Source organism: Apis laboriosa, unplaced genomic scaffold (genome assembly GCF_014066325.1).
Source record: "Apis laboriosa isolate Shangri-la unplaced genomic scaffold, ASM1406632v1 scaffold12_cov154, whole genome shotgun sequence".
NCBI lineage: Eukaryota > Metazoa > Arthropoda > Insecta > Hymenoptera > Apidae > Apis > Apis laboriosa.
In genome coordinates this window covers 1127750-1149555 of record NW_025221207.1, presented here as the reverse complement: position 1 = coordinate 1149555, position 21806 = coordinate 1127750, and the positions used below count along the sequence as shown (strand labels likewise).

Genomic DNA, 21806 nt, shown 5'->3' with positions numbered 1-21806 from the left:
TCGCACAATGCGTCGCCGGATGATCCACGACATCGAGGATCGGGAATGGTAGACGCACAATGGATCCTGTGGCTGCTCCCGTAATTGTCGGTATAAATCAAACGAATGGCGATTTTTATAGGTTCACCGGTTGCTTCGACGATGTGTGTGTACCGGAGATTTTTCTTATTTTTTTCATTGCCTATTTCTCCTTCTCTCTTCTCTTCTCTTTTCCTTCAACATGGAGACGCGTGAGTCTCGCTTCGGTCGAAGAAGATTTCTTAGAAACGTCGTTTCCAAACAAGGGAAAGTATTAGATCCTGCAACGGGGGGAACGTGCGTAGGGTTAAATGTCTACGTGACCGGATTACACGATCGATTCCGTGGTTCAAGTTCGTTGTTACGCGAGGGCGAGTGTCGCCGAGTGAAAAACCCTTGATTGGTTTCCCTCTCGTGTTTGTGGATATCGCGTTACCAAATCTTGCGTCTTTTTTTTTCGTAGGAGGAGCGCCACACGAAGGGATGGGTGGTGGGGATTGTTGCTTGCTTTAATTACGTTTAATTGATATCATTACGAAAGAGTATAATTAAAGAGTTGAAAATGATGAATGACGCGAGTGGAAAAAGGCGGGAGATTCTCCTTGGAGAATGGAAAACGTGCGTTTGTTCCGTGTGTTCATCGACGTACATGTGTTAATGGAATTAATGTTATCTGTTTGTAAATAGAAGAATTGTTTCTTTTTTTTTTTTTTTTCTCGTGGTCAATCCAGTAAATTACACGCCAAATCGAAAGTTTGGAAAGTTTGTTTCGATGAGATGTGAATATTTAAAATTACACGCGATGAAATAGTAAGAGAAAATCTTTTTTTCTTTCAGAAAGATTGGTTAAAAATAGTCAAACTTTTTTATTTTTTTTTTTTTCTAGTAAAATTTGTGCGCTTCGAAAAATTAAAAATATCCATGAAGTTCGATAACGAGATCTAGTTTAGTAGAATTTCAATTTAATTCCAAGCGCTAGAGAAATGAAGGTGGAGCGTTCGAATAACTCGACCTCGTAAATATTCTTCGACTAAATGTGATTTTCGATTGAAATTCTCCCATGTTCATCACGCCACCACAAGCAAGGTAGTCACACCATTTGTATAAAGAGTGATAAACTGTTGACATTCGCCTACTAACGCAAGATGAGTACGCGGACAGCAAATAATTACCACATCCTGCTCGCTGGCATACAAGTGAAGCCTTTGAGAACCGCGAGAAGTTTTAAGTTATTAAGGAAATTTTTACGCTTGATCAAGAGAATGCCTCGCGAATGCCTCTTTCTCTCCAACATTTTATTACGTTTCTCTTCTCTTAATAATTTCTACGATGCGTAGTATACGTTCGTTTTAAAATGAAATAAAATATCCCTTGGCGAGAAACAAGCATTGAACAACATCAATTTTCTTATTCAACAAATTTTCTTACTTCTTGTATTATTTGTATTCGTTATCTACTGTGTTCCTTTTCTGTTATCTTGGATTCTTCGGTATCTCAGTTGCTTGCACTGGTACAAATAATTGTGTGTCGGAAAAGGTTTGTTTGGTTTAGAAAAAAAAATCGTGATTCATAAATTTTTTTCACTCGAAATTGTGAATGACTTTGACCTCGAGCCTGATACGTAACTCAACGCTCTTCTTCTTTCATGCAAAATACGCAATTTTGTATATTTTCAAGATTGTTCCAGTTTTATTGGAACAACGTATTAGAAATATACACAGAATTTTGTGTACAACAAAAATAATGTTAGAGAAGAGATATCGAGAATAATTAAAATATTCATCACTTTTTCACTCGAAATTATCAATGACTTCGACTTCGAGTATTTAATTCTCTTCTTCTTTTGTGCAAAATATGCAATTTTGTATATTTTCAAGATTTATTTTCCAATTTTATTCGGAATATATTAGTGTAAATATACACAGAATTTATTTTTTGTTAACAAAAATAATGTTAGAGAAGAGACATGAAGAATAATTAAAATATTCATCACTTTTTCATTCGAAAAATTATCACTGATTTTGATCTCGAACCTGATATATATTCAATCTCCTCTTTTTCTTTTATGCAAAATATCCAATTTTGTATATTTTCAAGATTGCTCCAATTTTATTTGAAGGTTAACGTATTAGAAATATACACAGAATTTTATTATAACAAAAATAATCTTAGAGAGGAGATATTATACCAAGAATAATGAAAATATTCGTCATTCTACTTGTCTTACTGCCAAACTTGTCACTTTTGACGGAACAAAATTTATTGGCACTAATAATGTCCAACGTGTCGTGGCACGCCAAAATTTCTTATAACTTATAATTATAACATTATCCAATCGATTCTTTTTTTCTTTTCTTCCGACCTCGATCTCCGCTTAAATTATCCTTAAAAAAAGAAAGAAAACATATAAATACATAAGAAAAAAGGAAAAAACGATAGCCAACAACATCCAACATCCTTCGACGTTATATCTTCGCCTCACTCTCGCGTAACTCTCACCTACATATTAATCTCGGCGGAAAGAATTCGTGTGGCCTATTCCCGCGGAATTTATCTTTAGACGGTCCGTGTAAATTATTTCTTTAGCCTATGCAATCCCCAGAACGCGTAGAAGCGAAATCGGAGCAGAGAGCAACGTCGGAGGTTCCTGGAGAGGGCAAAGAGGAGGAGGAGGAGGAGGAGGAGGATCGTTCCTCCTTCAACGAGCTGCGGTCTAAATCAGGCGGCTTTAGGGACACGGGTAAAAAATCCGGGCGTAGCCACGAGTCTTCTTCGTGGTTCCGTTCTACACTCCTCCTCCGCTCCATTCCGCTCCGCTGCCGCTTGGTCACACACGGCCGTTTAGCTCGGCTCTTAGATCCCGAACCGGGGAGAAAGAGGCGAGCATCTGCGCGATCCTATGTTATCTTCCCGTTTGGCAGCTAGCCAGCAACGCGGTGTCTCGGTCCCTTTTGCTATTTCGCCGCGTGTGCGCGTTATATCCCTTGCACAGCCGCGCACAGTTATTTTCGCGTGGTGAGAACCGGCTGCAATCCACGGATTATTTCGAATCGCCCCGACGACGAGAATTTCCTCTCTCGCCCCTCTCATTGAGTTTGGTTGCGCAATCCTTGCGAGACGACGACGACGACGACGACGACGACGACGTCGAAGGTGACGAGGACGAGTGTTCCTCCTCCGTTTCGAGTGTGACGTAATTCATTAAATCCGAGGAGGAAAAAGGGGAAGAAACGCGATGCTAGAAATACGACGCCGTGAGAATTGGAGAGCTGGTTTAGTCATCGAACGAGTTACAACAACTCACCCCTGACTTTCAAACGCTACTGTTAAATAGGATGATATTATAATTAACTGTCCTCGCTCACGAAATTTTTTGCATTGCAAAAGGAAGAAATTTTTGCAATTGCATTGTTTAATTAAAAAGTAAATTTCATTAAACCTGATGCGAATGATTAATCCATCCTATCCCTTTCCTCTCCAGGCAAGGATGCAGGTTGAAAAGCGTTGTTTCTCGCCGCGTACCAAGGTTAATCGATCGCGACTGCAAACTCGTCGAACCGCTTTCGAATAGTTGTAACGTTTCGTTCGAATCCTCCTCGTGGTTGACTCGTAGGAAAAGATTTTCGCGATTCATCGTATACGGCGATGCAACGAGAAGAAGGAGAAGAAGAAGAAGAAGAAGAAGAAGAAGGAAAGAAAGAAAAAGAAGAAGAGGAAGGAGAAGAAGAAAGCGTGGTACGTTCAACCGATGAATACCCCAAGCTCGAGAACATCGTGTTCGGTATTTACGGTTTCGCAAAAGCGAGACGAACAGCGATATGGCGATTCATCGCCTCGAACGGCGAGGATTTTTCACGAGGAGGTCCGCGAATGGTGTGCGCTAAGGTTGGATGGGTGCTAACACGGGTCAATTCGGCCAATGGCACTCCCCGTTTTATTACCCATGCCCCGACACACAAGTTCATGGTGCATGTCTTATTGCACATTCCAACGACACGCGCACACACACGCGCGCGTGCAAATCGTATAAATACGTGGACACGCGTGATTCCAACCTCCTTTCGCGGTATTTTACACGCACCCACGAATGCGCGGGCCCGATGTTTACAGACGCACACGTGTTCGTCGCGGCATACGACGAGTGAAACGAGAAGGTTCCCTCTCGGAATAAGAGTGCGTACCTCTTAGCAATAATAACCATTAAGGCGTGAGGGAATGCGAGGGGTGACGTCATCCCATTCAACATTCGTGATCCATCCAACACACTTGTCAACTACTTATTCAGCCTTCGAGGAATAAATTCTGAATGTTAATATCTCGCCAATCTTTCCGATCGTCTCGCGGTGATCGCAACGCTCTCCCTCCCTTCTTTCGCAGCCGTTTAAGAATTTCTGCAAATCCGGACTTCCTGCTGGCGCACAGCCGGTATCCACGGTTGTAAATCAGAAAATTAACCGTTTCCTTCGACGATTTCTAACGACGATTCGAATTTTACCCATGCCTCGCCTCGGACGCAAATAAGGAATAATTAACTCGCTACGTGTCGAGCGAAATGGAATTTTTCCTTTCTTTTTTTTTTTTTTTTTTTTTTCAACATTATTACGAAACGTTGCGATAATTGAGCGGAACGATGGTGTGTTTGCTTTGTTAAAAAGGTTGATAATTGAGCATGGGAACTGGCATCGTGGCTTTTCCACCCTCTCTACGCGATGCTTTCGCGAGGGAAGGGAACACGAAGGAAAAACGCGAGGGAGCGCATTCCTACGAGGGAGGAAGATATAGAGATCGATATAGAGATAACTCGAGAAAATGATTACTCGACGTGTATCCGTTTGCGGCTTGTGGAGATTTTATATCGGGATCAGGAATTTCAAGCTTCCACCACGCTCGGATTTATACAGTTGTTAGTCATCGTGTACGAGATTTAATCGAAGAAGAAAGTCATGTGCGTTCTAATCGAGCATTCATAGCCGCATAGATACACGTAAGTACTTACACTTGGCGTTCCATATGACCAGACATAAAGTCTCGGTTGTTACTGTTCGAGACTTCCGGGTGTAGCGGTATCTAATAGGAATTATAGTGCTTATCCTTGTTGAGTGTTGCATCGGTATCGCAATTAGCTTTTTCACAGAATAAATTTAATATATATATATATTTATATTTTTTTTAATAAGATCTAATAAAATTTCTATCGAAATGTTGTTGCATATATTTATCTTTTCAGGAGATAAATATTATATCTGTCCTTTTAATTGGATTGATCTACGATCAATTCCTCTTAGGAAATTATAAATTAACTCAATAACACTGTAACCAAACCAAATTTCAAGTTCGAGATGATCGAATTCGCGACGTAATTTAAAAAGAAAGTAAATTCGTGCAGAATGTTTTTTCATAAAAGAAAAAAAAAAGGCTTTAGAGGCCTAGGTAAGAAATCATTTCAAGATAAACTGAACTGGAATTACCGGTCGTATAGTTATAAACATCGAGACGATGACGAAACATCGAGATATATAAAACAAAGAAAAAAAGAAAAAGAAAAATTCCCAGATGTGATTTATACACACCGAAATCTCGAGCAACGATCGAGAAGTTTATATGCTTCATAACAGCGTTTGGAACGCAAACTGTACGTGAATCTATGCGCACGTTCGACCAAATCTCGGATGACGACTCTCTTACAACGTAGGTGTCTGACCGGATTTTCCACGGTTATTCATCGAATCTAAATTTAGGCTCGACCAAACTCTATTTCGCAGAAACAATATATTGGCATAGAAGACGAGAACGAGCACGCATTGACATTTTCGAACCGATATCCCGATGGCTAGAGCCGACCGCTCATAATTCCAATTTAGATCAACCTCGCGCCCCTTGCGTGCATCCCCTCCTTTTCTTTTCCTGGAAACGAGCGTCCTGGTCTCACGATTAAACGGCTCGCATCTGAGCAAACGTAACGGCAATTTTGCAATTATATATAACCCGCATCTCTTTTATGTGTATCTCTTCGATACACAAAAGATAAAAAGAAAGAAGAAAAAAACGATGATCGATACGATAGACGAGAAATCGACAAATCTCGAATAATCCTTTCCCATTTCGTTCCAAAAGAAATCCAGAAGTCAAGTGTTTCGACCGATTTTTCTACGATGAATCGATGATTAAAAGTTCACGATAGAGTTGGGAAGGACGCATAAATTTTGCCTCGAGTTTGCTCCCATCGGGGGATATAGTAACGTAATTGCACCCCTGCAACGACACCCTGACATTTTGCAGGCCGCATCGATCAGTCGATGCGGTTCTAGCCGATCTCACTGGCCGCTCTCGATTTACAATCTCTATCCTTTTGATTTGTGAGAGGGGGTGGCGAGGCAGGGACGAGTTGAAGACACGTAAGAAAAGTGGTGGTCACGTAAGGGCAAACCGTTTGGGACAGGATGACGTGTACTGTTAGGATGAATCGCGAGCACGAGGCGGCAGGTCCTTTTTTTGGACATGTCGGGGATGACATCATCGTTTTGTTACGCGTGCGCCTAATGCAAAACGGTTTTGCGGTTTTCGAGCACGTCCGTTATATTGTTTCGTTTTGTTTGCCACGAAGTCACCGTTCGAATTTCTAATGGACAGAGAACAAAGATCGAGGAGCAAAGGTGATAAAAAGGTGGAGGAATAGGGAAGTGACAGATTCTCCGGATTTTCTTCCCCCTCCACTGTCTCTATGTGCGATGTATCACGTTCTATTGCGTTTTCTCGAATACCTGGTTTATGATGCATTGCGTATTGCAGTCTCTTTCACCTTGAACACCGGATGTCCAGATCGTCACCGAGATGTCCTTTCCTTTGTCCCTGTCGTTGTAGCGAAATTCGAGGGAGGAGGAAGATTTAGAATTCAATATTATCGCGAAGGACAGTCGTAAATTTTCTGCACGAAAAGATTTAAAGTCGTTCGCCTTCCTTCAGTTTCTTGCATTGGCGTGGTATTCGTGTTCGTGTCAAGTGACGAAATGCAAAGTTTAATTTGTTTCAAAAAAAAAAAAAAAAAATAATTTAAAGAACTTTGGAAAGAAATACGAATGACGATCAGTTATTAATTTTAATAATCGAAGATTTTTCATTTCGTCGATTTTATTGAAATATATTGAGAGTTTAATCTCGTTTCTATCGAGAATCGATAGAAAGGGGAGGGAAAAAAAGGAAGCATCCATGGTGAGAATAAATTAAGCAATGGGACACCGTGGCGTCTTTTCTAGGCCGTTACCAAGGGATACCGACTCTACGTCGTGTGACCAGGGGGGTAACGAACTAAATGGAAGCAGAACTGCGTGCACGAGGTGGTCAGCCATTAACCTAGATTCTTTCTTGATCTAATCGCGATTATTATTACAAATAATCCAATCATTTTCTTTCATATCATTTCCACGAATCATTTCACACTTTTTTAAGCACGATCCTTACCAAACGAATTATATACATATATTATTATCTACGATACTCTCCACTCTTTTAAAATTTCCATCTTTGATCTCTCTTTCTCTCCCTCCCTCTCTCTCTCTCTCTCTCTCTCTCCAAATTATATTTTAAAATCTTTCAAAAATCTCTGTTCATCGACGCGCGAAGATTTTCAGAAAGAAATCATTTCGAAATCTAGTCAAATATTATCGAAGAGGCGTTCTCACGAATGACCTAAATTCTGAAAAGCTTTTTCCTGATCTAGACCAGTTACCCTCGTGAATAAATTCACGAGGCCTGTAATAAAGGATACCGCGAGATCTCGAGCCTTCTGTATCGACGACGCGAGTTCACGCGAGCGTGATGGAGCGGGGACCGGAAGTGGGTCAGCTATCGACGCTTTTTACCTGTGACTCTCAATCTGTACTCGAATAAAAAGATATAGGGGAGACAGTTGAAATAGATTGGAACGATCTACTGTTAATCTTCATCGCGGATCTATTTTACCGCTAATAAGGGTGTGGTGGTTTTCTGGTTAAAATCGAACGATGGAGGGACGGAGCATGGCTTCGAAAATGGGGTAAACTGGGTGTAGACACGAAGCGAGCTCGACGAGAACGTAGACCTCTCATTTCGTCCGTTTCTAACGTTTCTTTATTCGATTAACCGTGCCCTAACGATCCCTGGTAACTGGCGTAAGTCACACGCGAAGAAGTAGGGAAGAGGCATTGTTAGGAAAGATATAGATGGGCGTAAGGGTGGCGCGTATTATTAGAAAACGGTGTGCTTACATACCGCTGTCCTGAAATTAAAACGCGTATCGTGCACTAGAAATCTAATTTCAACCGCCGTGTCCTTCTTCTCGATCGTTGCTCGAGGCCTCTTCGAGAGATATAAATCTTGGGTGTTTGTTCCTTCGAAAAACATCTGTTAGAGATCTGTATTCTATATAACGCAACAATAGAACCGTTCTTCTCTCCGTTCTACGAGAGAATTATTGATTTGATTTATTTGAAATTGTTATTATCGTCCCGTGGATTTTTAACGAACGATCCCTCCATTCAAAAGTCATCGAAAGTCATTTCAGAAGAATGGCCACGATTCAACCGATCATTTTTCAAATATCGATATCTTCGTTCAGTTGTTTATGATAATTCGTAAAACGTAGTAAATCCAGCATTATCAAATTAAATTTTCCGCGTAATAATAGATATACGATAAATGTATAATGTTTTAATTATCTATATCCATTACTTACAGTTTGGTGCAAACCGGCGAAAGGTTCCGAGAGCGCCGATTACACCGAAGACGATACACTGTCCGAATACATCGATGATGACAACAACGACGACACCGATGAGCTGGTCGATGACGCGAACGATACCGCAAGCGCCGTGGACGATGACACGGCCAGCGCTATCGAGGAACCGCAAATCATATCAAAGCCCGAGAGTATACGAATGAGGAACGGAAGCACGATATACCTGCATTGCCTCGTGAAAAATGCAGGTCCGTGTAACGAGTGACGCGATTCCTCCGCGATTATTTCTTTCTTAATCTCTCTTAAATAATCTCTCTTAAATAATACGCCATTGGGAAATCAAATCACGTTGATGAAAAATATTCGAAATATATTTCAGACAATTTCGCGGTCACCTGGAAGAAAGACGACAATTTCATGTATCAGGAAGGAAAGAGAATTGTTATATTGCCGAACAATACGTTGGTGATACACGATGCCAATGTCAATGACACTTCCGACGATTACGAGTGCAGTATCATGCATCCTAAAAAAACTATTACGATCAAGCACAGAGTGCAGATCGTTTCTCAAGTTCCGCGCACGCAGAAAGTGGATGTTACTTCTGAAAGGCCTCAAGTTCTACCTACGGTCACGCAACGAACGGATGCTGCTTCTGAAAGGCCTCAGATATCACCATCGACTCATCACAAACAATCGGAGATACGTGTAATCCCCGGTAAAAGGGTGGAAGTCAACGCTGGTGATAACGTCACCCTCGGTTGCGAAACGAGGGTCATACAACCGATACAAGAGATAAAGTGGTATCACGAGGTAAGACGAGATTTCTATTCAACACCATATTGTGTACATATTTATAGAGGAATACAAACATTTTAGGAATGAAAGTGCGAGTAGAAAAGTTACATCGGAATGTTTAATTAAGGGAAAGCGAAAATTGTATTTAGTAAAAATATCTGTTAATTTTCACGTTTCTTTCTTTCTTGTTACAGAACGAAAGAGTTCATAATAATATAATCGTATCCGGTAATCGTATCACTATCGTGAATATTAATAGACACGATGCTGGTCATTATCAGTGTTTGGCCGAGAATGGGATGGAGTCTCCACCTGTAGAAGCCATTAACGTCATTGTCAATTGTAAGAAAGAATTCAAGGCATTCGTTACCGGATGACCTACTATTCTATATTTAAATGTTGCTTCGACGAATAAATCAAGTATAAAAAAAAAAAAAAAAAACGTTTATTTGTTTTTTCATAGACGCTCCAGAAATAGAGACAAAGGGGAAATGGGTGCACACCGGAATCGGAGTAGAATCGCGGTTATCGTGTATCGTGCATGCTCATCCGCATGCTAACGTAACGTGGTTCAAGGATCAGAAGAGAATATTACCGAAGAAAAACAGTATAGAGCTTAGAGGAAACAAAACTCGATACGTTCTTGATATTTTGCACACCCAATTCGAAGACTTGGCTAATTACACGTGCGTAGCGGAGAACAAATTGGGACGGACGGAGAAAACTATTTCCCTTACCGGTAATTTTCTTATTTTTTCATTTAGGATAAAATAAAATAAAACGAAACTATAAGATTTGCATTCCTTAATTATATCAAATCTAAATTGCTTTGCAGGTCTTCCTTCTCAAGCGATTATTTCTGGTGGTGAGATGACAAGGACCGCATCAGGGTTAATTTTAAAATGGCACTTGGAGAGTTATTCGCCGATTATTGAATATAAAGTAATTATATTTTTTATTAGTATCTTATTTTTTTTATATTTATCATTATTACGACTAAAATAAATTTATTACGTGACATAGCTGCAATATCGTCGTAAAGAAGATCCTGAATGGATTATTGTGAAGCCTACGGTAACGAACGGTAGAGGAAATCAATTCATTGTCGAGCATACAATTGAAGGACTTCAACCTGGATCGTATGAAGCAATCGTTATGGCTAGAAACGACTTTGGATGGTCTTTACCCTCGAAGCCACATACATTTGTAGGAGGTACGAAGATGATATATTTTGAAATCAATCATTGTATAACGAAATTGTTGATTTATTAAATTCTTTTTCTCAATTGCTTTACAGAATACGCAGATGAGCAAGCTGAGAATGGTAAATATCGTAATATATTATGCAATAGAACATCTGTTTGTAAATGAGCATATCTCTTATGAATATTTAATGCGTTTCTAGTTAGAGGACCATCAGCGGGTGTATCTCAACCTGCTTTAGCCATTGCAACATTATTCCTAGTCGTTTCGTCCTGTGCCTTTACAAGTCTGTAATTTACCGAACTTCTTAAATTATAGGTATATCTATTATATACAATTATTTTGATTTATATATTGAAAAGTATTAAGATATATTGATTAATAACATATCAATTTTGTATACGCAGGTAATTTGCTGCAGCCAAAGCGTACACCAGCAAATGCAATGGTGGGTTTAGTGAAACAAGAATGTCTAGGAGAACTGTATATTGCTGGTGTAATATATTTTTTAAAATAATATTAGTTATATTTATTTTAAGCAAGAGATAAATAATTAATATGTTCCCTAGCAGAATAATATTTCCAAAAACATGTTAGCTAAATTTTATACTGCTGCTTGTTCGAGTAATCAAATATTTGGAAATGATACGAAAAAAAAAAATTTTATATTATGATTCATGTTTAAATATAACAAGCAAAAGTGCATTTTTGCATTTGTATTGGTTTATTGTTTTTTTATAAAAATTTATCAAAATTTAATTGTGGGCATTTTTTATGTATAAAAAAATACTTTCACGTTATACAGTAAACATTAGATAATTCTCCTAGATGTTCTGGTACGTATTATTAAAAAAAAAAAAGAGCATTTTAATTGTACTCTAAATCAAGAGTAACTGTAAGGGATATTGTACTTTAAAATATATTTATATATCTNTATTATATATATATATACGTACGCATAATTTAGTATTCATTGTACATGTATAAGTTCAGAGATATATGATTATTATTATAATTTATTTTTATATGCTTAAGATAACTAAATCCGTGTTCTATAATGTTGCTTAGTGCCATGTACGCAAGTTTTTTTCTCGATCATGTACAGAAATGGCACTGATAAATCATCTTTCGAAATACGAAAGAAGGATATGTATGTAGGTACCTTACGTATAATAACAAAGAAATAATATTATTAAGAATCGCCGTAGAAAATCGACGAAGAAATATGGGTTGAAAGCACATATACTGGCTACATATACTATTGGCATATTGTTAGAAATAATTCCTTTCTCTCTTTCTTTTCCTACTATATGTGCTTCCAATTCAAATAAATATAATATTTTCATTTGACTTTAAAGTATAATGTTATGAGTGGACACGAATGTCTGTTGAGAGTGCAAGGATAATGTATTGTTTTTCGAATTAGCTTGGTAGCTTTAGTACATATACACATCGTTGCATTGATTTTTAACAACCGTTTCAATCAATAGATTATAGATTAAAAAATAAATATTGTACAAAAATATTGTTGGTTCCAACAAATGGTGCACATTATGTAAACGTTAAATGTAGAAATTTCAGTCACGCTTATCTTGACGCTCTGTATATGACAATCCTTACTTTTGTATAGCGTTCTTTGCATTTATTCATTTGATAATAAATTCGTTGCATAAGTTCAAACACATTACAAATACTTTCTCAAAATTTTTTATAGGAGAGCACTTTTTTAAATTTTCAGTAATGTATATTAGATTAATTTTATGTCTCTATTTTATTAACTTAAGATTTAGATTATTATTTAAATTATTTTTCTGTACCTCAAAGAATTGATTAAAAATGTTATACAAAGATACTTTTCTAATAATATATTAACCATTGGTAGCCAAGAGAACATATCAGCAGTCGAATATATTGTTAATTATGAATAATATTACCATCTGTTGTTACGACACAAATAATAAAATTGAAAAAATTTTATCACAGATAAAATATAAAATAGACATGAAATTTTATGGGATATTATAATAATAATGTGAAATGTTGACTTTGAAAAAAAAAAAATCAGAACATTTTCTACATCTTTTAACATATCTCATAAATTTATATGTACATACATAATATTATTTCTTTAATTATTAAAAATGTAAGAAAAACTTTTGTTATAAAAATCGTTTAATTTACTAAAAGAAATTTAATTTTAATTTGATTTTTTTTTTCTAAATTTAATTCTAATATTGGTATTCTAGCAATCAATATGAGATCTATGTAAATAATCTAGAATTATATTTTTAAAACACAATGTCACAATAGGTATCAATCAAATAAAAGGCTAAATTTGAAAATAAAAAATACTACTTCCTATCAATATTTTATATTTTCACCATCATGAAAATATAAAATAATTGATAGTTTAAAAATTTAAATAAAAAAAATATATGTTACAAAGAATCAAATCATTTTATCTATTTACACAAAAATAAATCCTATAAAAAACCTAGAGATCCTATCTAGAAAAAATTAATCCTACCTAGAGAAAAACTAAAAAATCTGTTTATAAATTTTGCCTATACAATCTATATGTGATAAAGAATAAAAAATATATGGAATATAAATGTAAACTTAGAATATTCTTGAAAAAAATTTGAAAAACTTGAAAAAAACTAGAAAATTTTTTAAATGGCAAAACTAGATTAAAATGTGATCTTTTCTTACATCATTAATTCAAATTAAAATTTATCATAATACTAAAAAAAAAACGGCGATTCACTTATTATTGAATAATAATTATTATCAATATGAAAATGGATTATGAAAATATCATAATAATTACTATTAGATATTATTAAAAAAGAATGATTTTTCGTTCTTCAGATCTAAAAAAAAACAAAAAAATGAATTGATTGTTTTTTTCTTGATCGAATGCAATTTATTGAACTAGATTGAACGAAATTTCGTAGTTGTAGACTAAAAAAAAGAAAAGAAATTTCCTAATTGTAGATTAAAAAGAAAAAAAATTAAATCATGGAACGATAATAATACATAACTTACATATACAAATGTAGAACTTTAAATTATATACACGTTTGTCTCAAGACTAAATTGTAATTCTAAATTTAAAAAATCGATAGGCAAAATCAAAAATAAGTAGTATGCATATCAGCTTATTCGATTTTTCAAATTATATTTTTTGAAATAATTATGGGAAAACACGACGTATAAGAAAATTTTTATTAATAAATAAATAGTAATAAATAATTTTAAAAAATAATAAAAAAAATATTAATTATGAGTATAATAAGATAAATAAAAAAAAAAGTTCAATAGATATGAAAAATATTACCATCAATGTTGTTATGGCTCATCACGAGAAACTTCATTAAATAAGAAAATACAGAAGTTAAAAAAAAAATCTGTAATAAAAGAAAAAAATATCATAATTTAAAATTATTTATTATTTAAAATAATTGAAATAATAAAAGATGAAATTATAAATATATAAATTATAAATATGGCAACAGAGATTAAAATTCTATTAGAAATAATTAGAATTAGATTATTTAATTAATACATATATCCTATATAGTACATAATACATATATAGTAATTCACTAAAAAGCAAATATTATTTTATATCTATCATTTTTAATACAAAAAATTAAATATTACTATTTATGCATAAAAAGTCATCATCAGATTGGTCATTGTATCGAACAGTCACATTGTAATGTTTATTGAAATTTATTTTTCCCGCCTTGAAAATTACGTTACAACCAAATTACGCATTTAAGTAAAATAAATCGAATCGAATCTTTAAAATAAATGTATAAAACAAAAAAAAAAAGTTAAATTAAAATCAATTTTTTTAAAACAATGCGAAAAAACTTAAATTCCATTTTTAAAAGTTTATTATACAAGTTATTTTTAATTAATGGTCAAATAGAAAAAAATAAATTATCTCAAAAAATTATTAATTATAATAATATCCAATAAATAAATAAATTAACACACATTAATTAAATAATTATATAAAATGTAAAAAAATAATTATAGAAATAATAGACAATAGAGAAATCACATACCTGAAACGAAATATTACGTCTTATCGCGTCAATTTTCGACAACAGAATGACGCCCCTCACCGCGATTTAACCTATCGAATATCAAATTGGAGTGGGGATTTGCTCGGCAGTTTGACAACAAGTCAAGCGTGGCACGAGCGTGGCACGAACGCGAACTGCCAATTCCCTGGAAGGGCTGTATTATAACAGATGTTTTTAGCCTTGGACGTAATATTCAAAACAAATACAGAAATATTAGACGAGTTGAACATAGATAGATATATTTAAAAAAGAAATATATGAGAATATTTGAGATAAAGTTAACTTTAATGATTTATTTACTTCTATTTCAGTACAAATTTTTATTTCAATACAAAAAATAATAAAAAACTAAGCTGAATACATACATTTATTTTTCATATTGATTAATTAATTCGATATATATAATAGTCATGAGAATTAACTTAATCTAAATTTTAATATTACAAACTATATATTCATATATATGTTTAAAAAAATTTATTTGAAAATCTCGGATTATAAATCGTTTAATATTAATTCAATATATATTCAAATCCAATCTATATTGTTTAAAATTTATCAAAATATAGAATAGATTATCGAATTTAATATTGACATTTATCTCAACATTAAAATCTATCTCTTCGAAAATCTAAAGAAGATTTTAAGAGGGTTTTAAAATGGTTTGCAAATGTGAAATTTGTATATTATTTCTGATATCCATTCAAGATTGTCAAAATCCAAACTTTAAAAAATTTTAGAATGAATTGCGAATGTTCATCTAAGAAATATTGATTCAAATTTTAATGGCATTTTTTCGTATCAGTCTTATTTAGAACGAAAGAAAGAAATTGGAACTAGAACTAACTTTTTAATATTTTATAAAAGTTTCAGACTTGCAAAAAATTTGATATTTTTTATAAAAATTTTTTATTAAAAACAATATGAAATAATATATATATTTTTTTGTAGAATATTTATTATGTTCAAACAATGTAAGTTTGATGTATTCGTTATCGTTTTCTTTTTAAAAACATACAGTTGTATTGACAATGATATTCGATCACTGTGATTGGCTTATTTGAAGAATAAGGTTCCATATATTTCGACGAATTATGCTTAGTTGTGGTGGTAAGGAGACGAAAGAAGGGATAAGGAAAAAAGCTTAGAAGGATCAGTTAGTCCTCGACAGTCTACCTCTTTACGTCGTTTTAAGTGTGATTGAAATTGTGATTTCATTGTATTTTAAAATGGATAAAATAAAGAAAATACATGTTAAAACAAGTGCAAATTCTGTAGGAGAATGTCAATTGACAATCAGATTGTTAGAAATGCTACAAAGAACAAAATATGAATTAGTGCAGGAAAATGGACAACGTCGTTTAACTGCTCCAGAGATTGTTCGTGGTGAAAAGCAACGTGTAAAAGGTGCTGAAATTTTTCTTGGTCGTCTACCGCGAGATTGTTACGAAGATGAACTAATGCCAGTATTAGAAACAATCGGTTATTTGATTGAATTACGATTGATGTTAGATTTTTCTGGATCTACTCGCGGTTATGCGTTTGCTTCATTCGAAGATGTAAAAACAGCGAGACGCGCCTGCGCAAAACTTGACGGTTATGAAATTAGACCGGGCCATCGTATCGGTGTCGTTAAGTCAGTTGATAATTGTCGGCTATTTTTCGGTGGAGTACCTAAAAATAAAAGCAAAGAAGAATTTATGCAAGAATTAACTAAAATTCTTGAAGGCATTATTGACATTTATCTATATCCAAGTGCACATGATAAAACATTGAATCGTGGTTTCATATTCGTCGAATTCAAAGATCATAGAGCAGCTGCAATGGCCAGACGAAAATTAATACCTGGCAGAGTTATGTTGTGGGATCATGAAATTGCAGTTGATTGGGCTGATCCTGAACCTGGTGACCCTATTGACGAAGAAATTATGGAAAGTGTAAGTTTTAAATTATTCAAAAAATATATTTTTATTTAAAAATATGTTACGTGTTTATATTATATATGCTATACAATCTGCTACGAATATGTAGAATTATATATTGTTAAAAAAATATGTATCTATTTGTATCTTTCATTTTAATGATAAATTAAAAAATATATATAGCATTGATTATTATTCCTAGGTTACTGCTTTATTTGTACGAAATCTTAATTTGGATATGTCACAACAAAAGGTTCGAGATATCTTTCAAAAAAATACGAAAATTCCTATTCTAAAATTAAAAAAAATTAATCATTTCGCATTCGTACATTATGAAAGTCGTCAAGCAGCACAAACTGTAATGGATATTATGACAAGTATATTTATATATGATATTTTATTATTTTATTCATTTATTATTTTATCTCATTTATTATAATAAAACGCCTATAAAATAGGATCTAATGGTATTGCTGAGTCTGAAGGTTGGGAAATACGTTGGGCAAAACCAATCGGAGCTGCAAAAATTTTAGAAAGACAAAAATGTATCAATGAAGCTGTAGCAAAATCAAGTTGTCATAAATTTGAACAAAATCGTAAATATATATCGCCGAAAAAATGTAATCTTAAAAAATTTCAATCTCAAGTCATGGACTTGAATGCTAATGTAGTCGACATAGCCTTAATGCATATGACTGCTTTGCAATATTTCATTAAAGAAAAATTTAATGCTACTTGTACTTTTAATTATTTACACGCAGTGGATGAATCAGCTTTTATGTGTAAAGTATGCATGATATTCGCTTATATTTATTTTTATTCACTTAATATTTTTTTTTTTTTTAATTTTTGATATTTATCATTTTCTTTTTCTTTATTTCCTTAGATAATTATCTTTAAAGATGGACATATTCTGTTTGAATATCATGGAGAATCAATGCCAACAAAACAAAATGCAATTGTCGCTGCATGCACAAAGATCTATCAATTTATAGCTCAGAATTACGGTGAGTACTCTAAATAAAAATATGTGAATATCCTAGATCAAATCCTTATGGAAACGGGTGAATATAATTTGTGAATGTAATTTATTTTTGATAAATGTAATTAATACCAATTTCGTGACGCGAATAATGTTTTAATTTGAGGTTTCCATTTTTCTCGAAATTTCAAACAATATACAAGACTTACTTTTGTAGATATTTTATTTTTAGTTAATCTTAAAAACAAATTATATACATTATTTCAATAATTTAAATAATAATTTAATTATTAGTTTAATAAATTTTATTTAATAAATTTTTTAAAATTGGTTAAAAAATTAGCAAAATAAAAATAGTATACGTAAGTAACAATGATTTATAGATATTTTTTTGTATGTTTTCAAACAGTGCTACTGAATAACGAGCACTATTGCATGGAACAAAAGCTAAACATTAATCCTGCGGTTGGGTCACCAGTCAGCTGGAATAGGGATATAGATTATAATTAAATTTTTTTTTTTTAAAGATTTTTATAATTGAACATGTATAAATTATTTATAACGTAGAGATCCAAAAGCATGATGACAAAAATATCGAAGAAACAATATAAACATGAATTCATTTTTATATCACTGATATGAAATTAAGATTTTAACAGAAAATTTTTACAATTGAAATAGATTTTAACCGAATTTTAAAATATATAATATATTTGTATAAAAATGATTGCTTTGATCTGAATATATGTATTCATGGTCTTAATTACAATATAGTTACGATATAAAATTTTTAATGATGATATAAAGTATCATAAAATAAACGAAATTTTAATTATAAAAATTTTAATTATAATATTTATTAGTGAAGTCTATAATAAATATATTTTTTAACTGTTGACTTTTAAAAATCGAAATTTAAACTTAGAAAATCTGATGATCGCAGGTTCTCTACGTTAAATTATATTTCAATTATATTTCAAGTATATTTTGATATTGCAAAAATATTTCTTATTCGTTAAATTATACACTATTTACTAATAATTAAATAATAATCTTATTCTTAAATTTATTCGAAAATCATTATTATTCTTAAATTATTCTTAAATTCAGATTTAAACATTGTAATTATTTTTTATGTTCAAAGTTGTACGTAATTAATACGTGATACATTTAGTTGTTTTGTAATTAATTCACGAAACTGTAATTACAAGTGTGTATATTTAATTTTTTGTTCAATATTTTTTTTAAATATATTAGTCAAATTCAAAATAAAATATTTAAATTTTTTTTTAGAAAGATGAAATCCCAAACTTGTCAAATAAACCGTATTTCTAAAAAAAAAATGCGATTAAACAACAACATAAAAAAAATGAAATTAATCATTAAAAATTTCAAAGTTTTATTAGAAGTAAAACTTAATGCAGTTCATTACATTTTTAAAATAAACATTTCATTTCAACAATTAATGTAATTAAGAATTCGTTGCATATTAAAAAAATATGATAAAGCATTTACCTTTCTTTTGTATTAATAATCAAGAAGCAATATTATTCGATCTTTAGGGTTTAATTTATAATCGGAAATCATACGGTTATTATCCATATAAATTCCTCGAAGCCAAAGCTTCATTCTCTCTGGTTTCCAACTATGATCTGTTTCATCCAATAATTTGGATATTTTTTGCTTTAAATATCCAACTGTTTCTGAATGTGAAATTGGAATTTTTAAATGTGATCCTTCCAGTCTATATACTGTTACAACCAGTTGACATCTACACACTAATATATTTTACAATAAAATATGTAAAAAATATACATTTTACTATTTAAAAATATATTACAATCACGTTTAGGGAACATTATTTCACTTCAATCTATTTAACTGCAATTTTAATCAGGAAATATCATACATCATATAAATAATAATTCACATGAACTACAATTTTAAATTTTATTGGAATTAAAATATAAAAGAAATTAGATGCATATTATATTCAAATAGATTTTCTTTTCGTATACAACTTCTCATTATTTCGATATACAATTTATAAATTTATGCATACATACATATATATATATATATAATATATAATGTATGTAGCATATAACGTACAATTTCATGTATAAATATTTTATTATTTAATTAAATTAATATATATATTTAATATAATATTTATGTTTTATAAATTCAAGAATTTCTAAATTGTTGATATTGAAAATCGAGCGTTTGATCTAGACATTACCGGTAGAATCATCGCGTAATCTTCGAGTATACTTCTCGCAGTCTCGTTATCCGTATTTTCCGTGACATTTTTAGGTCTCATACAGCGTACCAACTGTCGAGCTTTCACGAGACAGTCGACATTTTGTTGTATCATTTCCGTAGAAAATATTTCGTACGTGTAATTCAATAACTTTTCAACGATGCAATCGAGAATCTTATTTTTCGGTATTTCTTCATAGACATTTTCCGAACATTCTTTGATCATTTTGTTCATCCATCCCCAATTTTCCCAATCTTCGTCGTATTTTACGTGCTGATTTTCCAATTTCCATATTAACTGAGCACGAAATCTATAAATTATGGGAAAAAATTAATGACTTTAAAATAATATATTGTTTATTTGAATTATAAATTGTATCAATTGTTGAAGTGTAATTCAATTTTTAAATTTATAAGCTTTAAAAAACAAATGATTATTTAATATTTAAAAAACACTCCAATTTTTATATAATATAACATAATATAAATATAAATGTTGAAAATATAAACTTTTATATCATTATATATTAATAAAGGAGGATATAAAGTTGCATAGAAATTTAATTTTACTCAGACCATTATTGTGATTATAAATATACTAGTTCACGTGTAATTGAGCTTTTAAAAATACGCTTAATAATGAAATTAAAAAAAAGAAAGGTGCGTCTCATATTTTTCCGCAACTCGTTTAAACCAGAAACCGGAAACGGTAAAGTTTCAGAGATGCTTACCCCCAATCCAGCGGATTCTTCTCGAACTTTACATTTTTAAGGTTTCTGAGTTCTTGGAACATAGTGTAATCGATGATTTTTATTTGATTGTAATCAAAATAGAAATTTTCCAAATTGGGAAGCAACGTGAATACGTTGTAATCGATTACAGTGATGTAATTGAACGACAGATCCAAGGTTTTTAAATTGTACATGTTCATAAACCAATTACCAGGCACGATTCTCAATTTGTTGCCCCACAACAGTAAATTCTCTAGTTTTGTGAGGCCTATAAACGCCAAAGAATCTATAGTCTCTATACCTGATCCGTGTAGATCCAAAGTTACGAGAGTCGCGCCGAATCTTGCGAAACTGTGCCTGCAAACAATGCAATATCAAATTTTCCGATTTAAGTTTCATTTTTTTCATTTATCTTTATCGTTATTTTCTCTGAACATTATTCAAAATATTTCAGAATATTACGCAATTGTCATATATTTATTTAAATGATTGATTTTTTTAATTTCAAAATTCTAATTTATTAATTTATCTAATTATTTTTTTATTAATAGAAATATTAAATTTAAACTATTTTCCCTTAAATATGAACAAAGAGATAAGCATATTAAATTAATATATTAAGCTTGATACTTGATAATTAAGCTGATATAATATAGATAAATAATACAATATATAAATTCTCTTCTTCTTACCCTGGAATATTAGATATTCTCGAGTCCGAAATCTCTATATTCGTAGTATTGGTTCTCGCTTTGTTCAATGCATTTAGATTCGTTAGTTCCGTACAATGGAACGTCGTCACATTTTTATACTGTGAATCGATTATGATTTGACAATTGATCTCGTCCGCCGCGACGTTTGACAATAGATTAAAGATGAAAAATACATTTAACAAATGCTTCATGATTCCCGTGAGACAGAATACCGACGTCGAGTACAAGCGTTCAATTAACTGTACGTTCCTGATATTTCAACCGATGCGCAACTGAATCGCGTGGGCGGCGTATCCTTCGACTCCCGTTTTCCTCTTTTGATAAGAGAATCGGACTACGTGTAATCCAATTAAAAAAGTCGCGA

General features: G+C 32.4%; 3 protein-coding genes across 4 annotated transcripts in view; 2 read left to right on the top strand and 1 right to left on the bottom strand.

The window, feature by feature from the left end:
* The window catches only part of LOC122720367 (neurotrimin-like), a 54526-nt gene extending 42103 nt beyond the window's left edge, over positions 1–12423 (top strand). For both annotated transcript variants that reach the window (XM_043947030.1, XM_043947029.1), the window contains exons 2-10: positions 8731–8979; positions 9111–9544; positions 9724–9871; positions 9993–10268; positions 10365–10471; positions 10553–10742; positions 10827–10853; positions 10935–11050; positions 11140–12423. In XM_043947030.1, the coding sequence (XP_043802965.1) occupies positions 8931–8979; positions 9111–9544; positions 9724–9871; positions 9993–10268; positions 10365–10471; positions 10553–10742; positions 10827–10853; positions 10935–11026 (1323 nt within the window). In that variant the 5' untranslated portion in view covers positions 8731–8930 and the 3' untranslated portion in view covers positions 11027–11050; positions 11140–12423. The remainder of the gene's footprint in view (positions 1–8730; positions 8980–9110; positions 9545–9723; positions 9872–9992; positions 10269–10364; positions 10472–10552; positions 10743–10826; positions 10854–10934; positions 11051–11139) is intronic.
* Positions 12424–15781: 3358 nt separating this feature from the next.
* LOC122720572 (APOBEC1 complementation factor-like) lies at positions 15782–18246 on the top strand. Its single transcript, XM_043947351.1, has 5 exons — positions 15782–16769; positions 16957–17131; positions 17213–17541; positions 17641–17761; positions 18146–18246. Exons 1-5 carry the CDS (start codon positions 16062–16064, stop codon positions 18244–18246), a joined length of 1434 nt encoding a protein of 477 aa, XP_043803286.1. The 5' UTR covers positions 15782–16061.
* A 1590-nt stretch (positions 18247–19836) lies between these two features.
* On the bottom strand, positions 19837–21688 carry LOC122720524 (leucine-rich repeat transmembrane neuronal protein 2-like). Its single transcript, XM_043947290.1, has 3 exons — positions 21422–21688; positions 20730–21086; positions 19837–20309 (listed from the first exon to the last, which is right to left on the bottom strand). The coding sequence occupies exons 1-3, from the start codon at positions 21631–21633 to the stop codon at positions 19934–19936; spliced, it is 945 nt and encodes a 314-aa protein (XP_043803225.1). The 5' UTR covers positions 21634–21688; the 3' UTR covers positions 19837–19933.
* Positions 21689–21806: the final 118 nt, after the last annotated feature.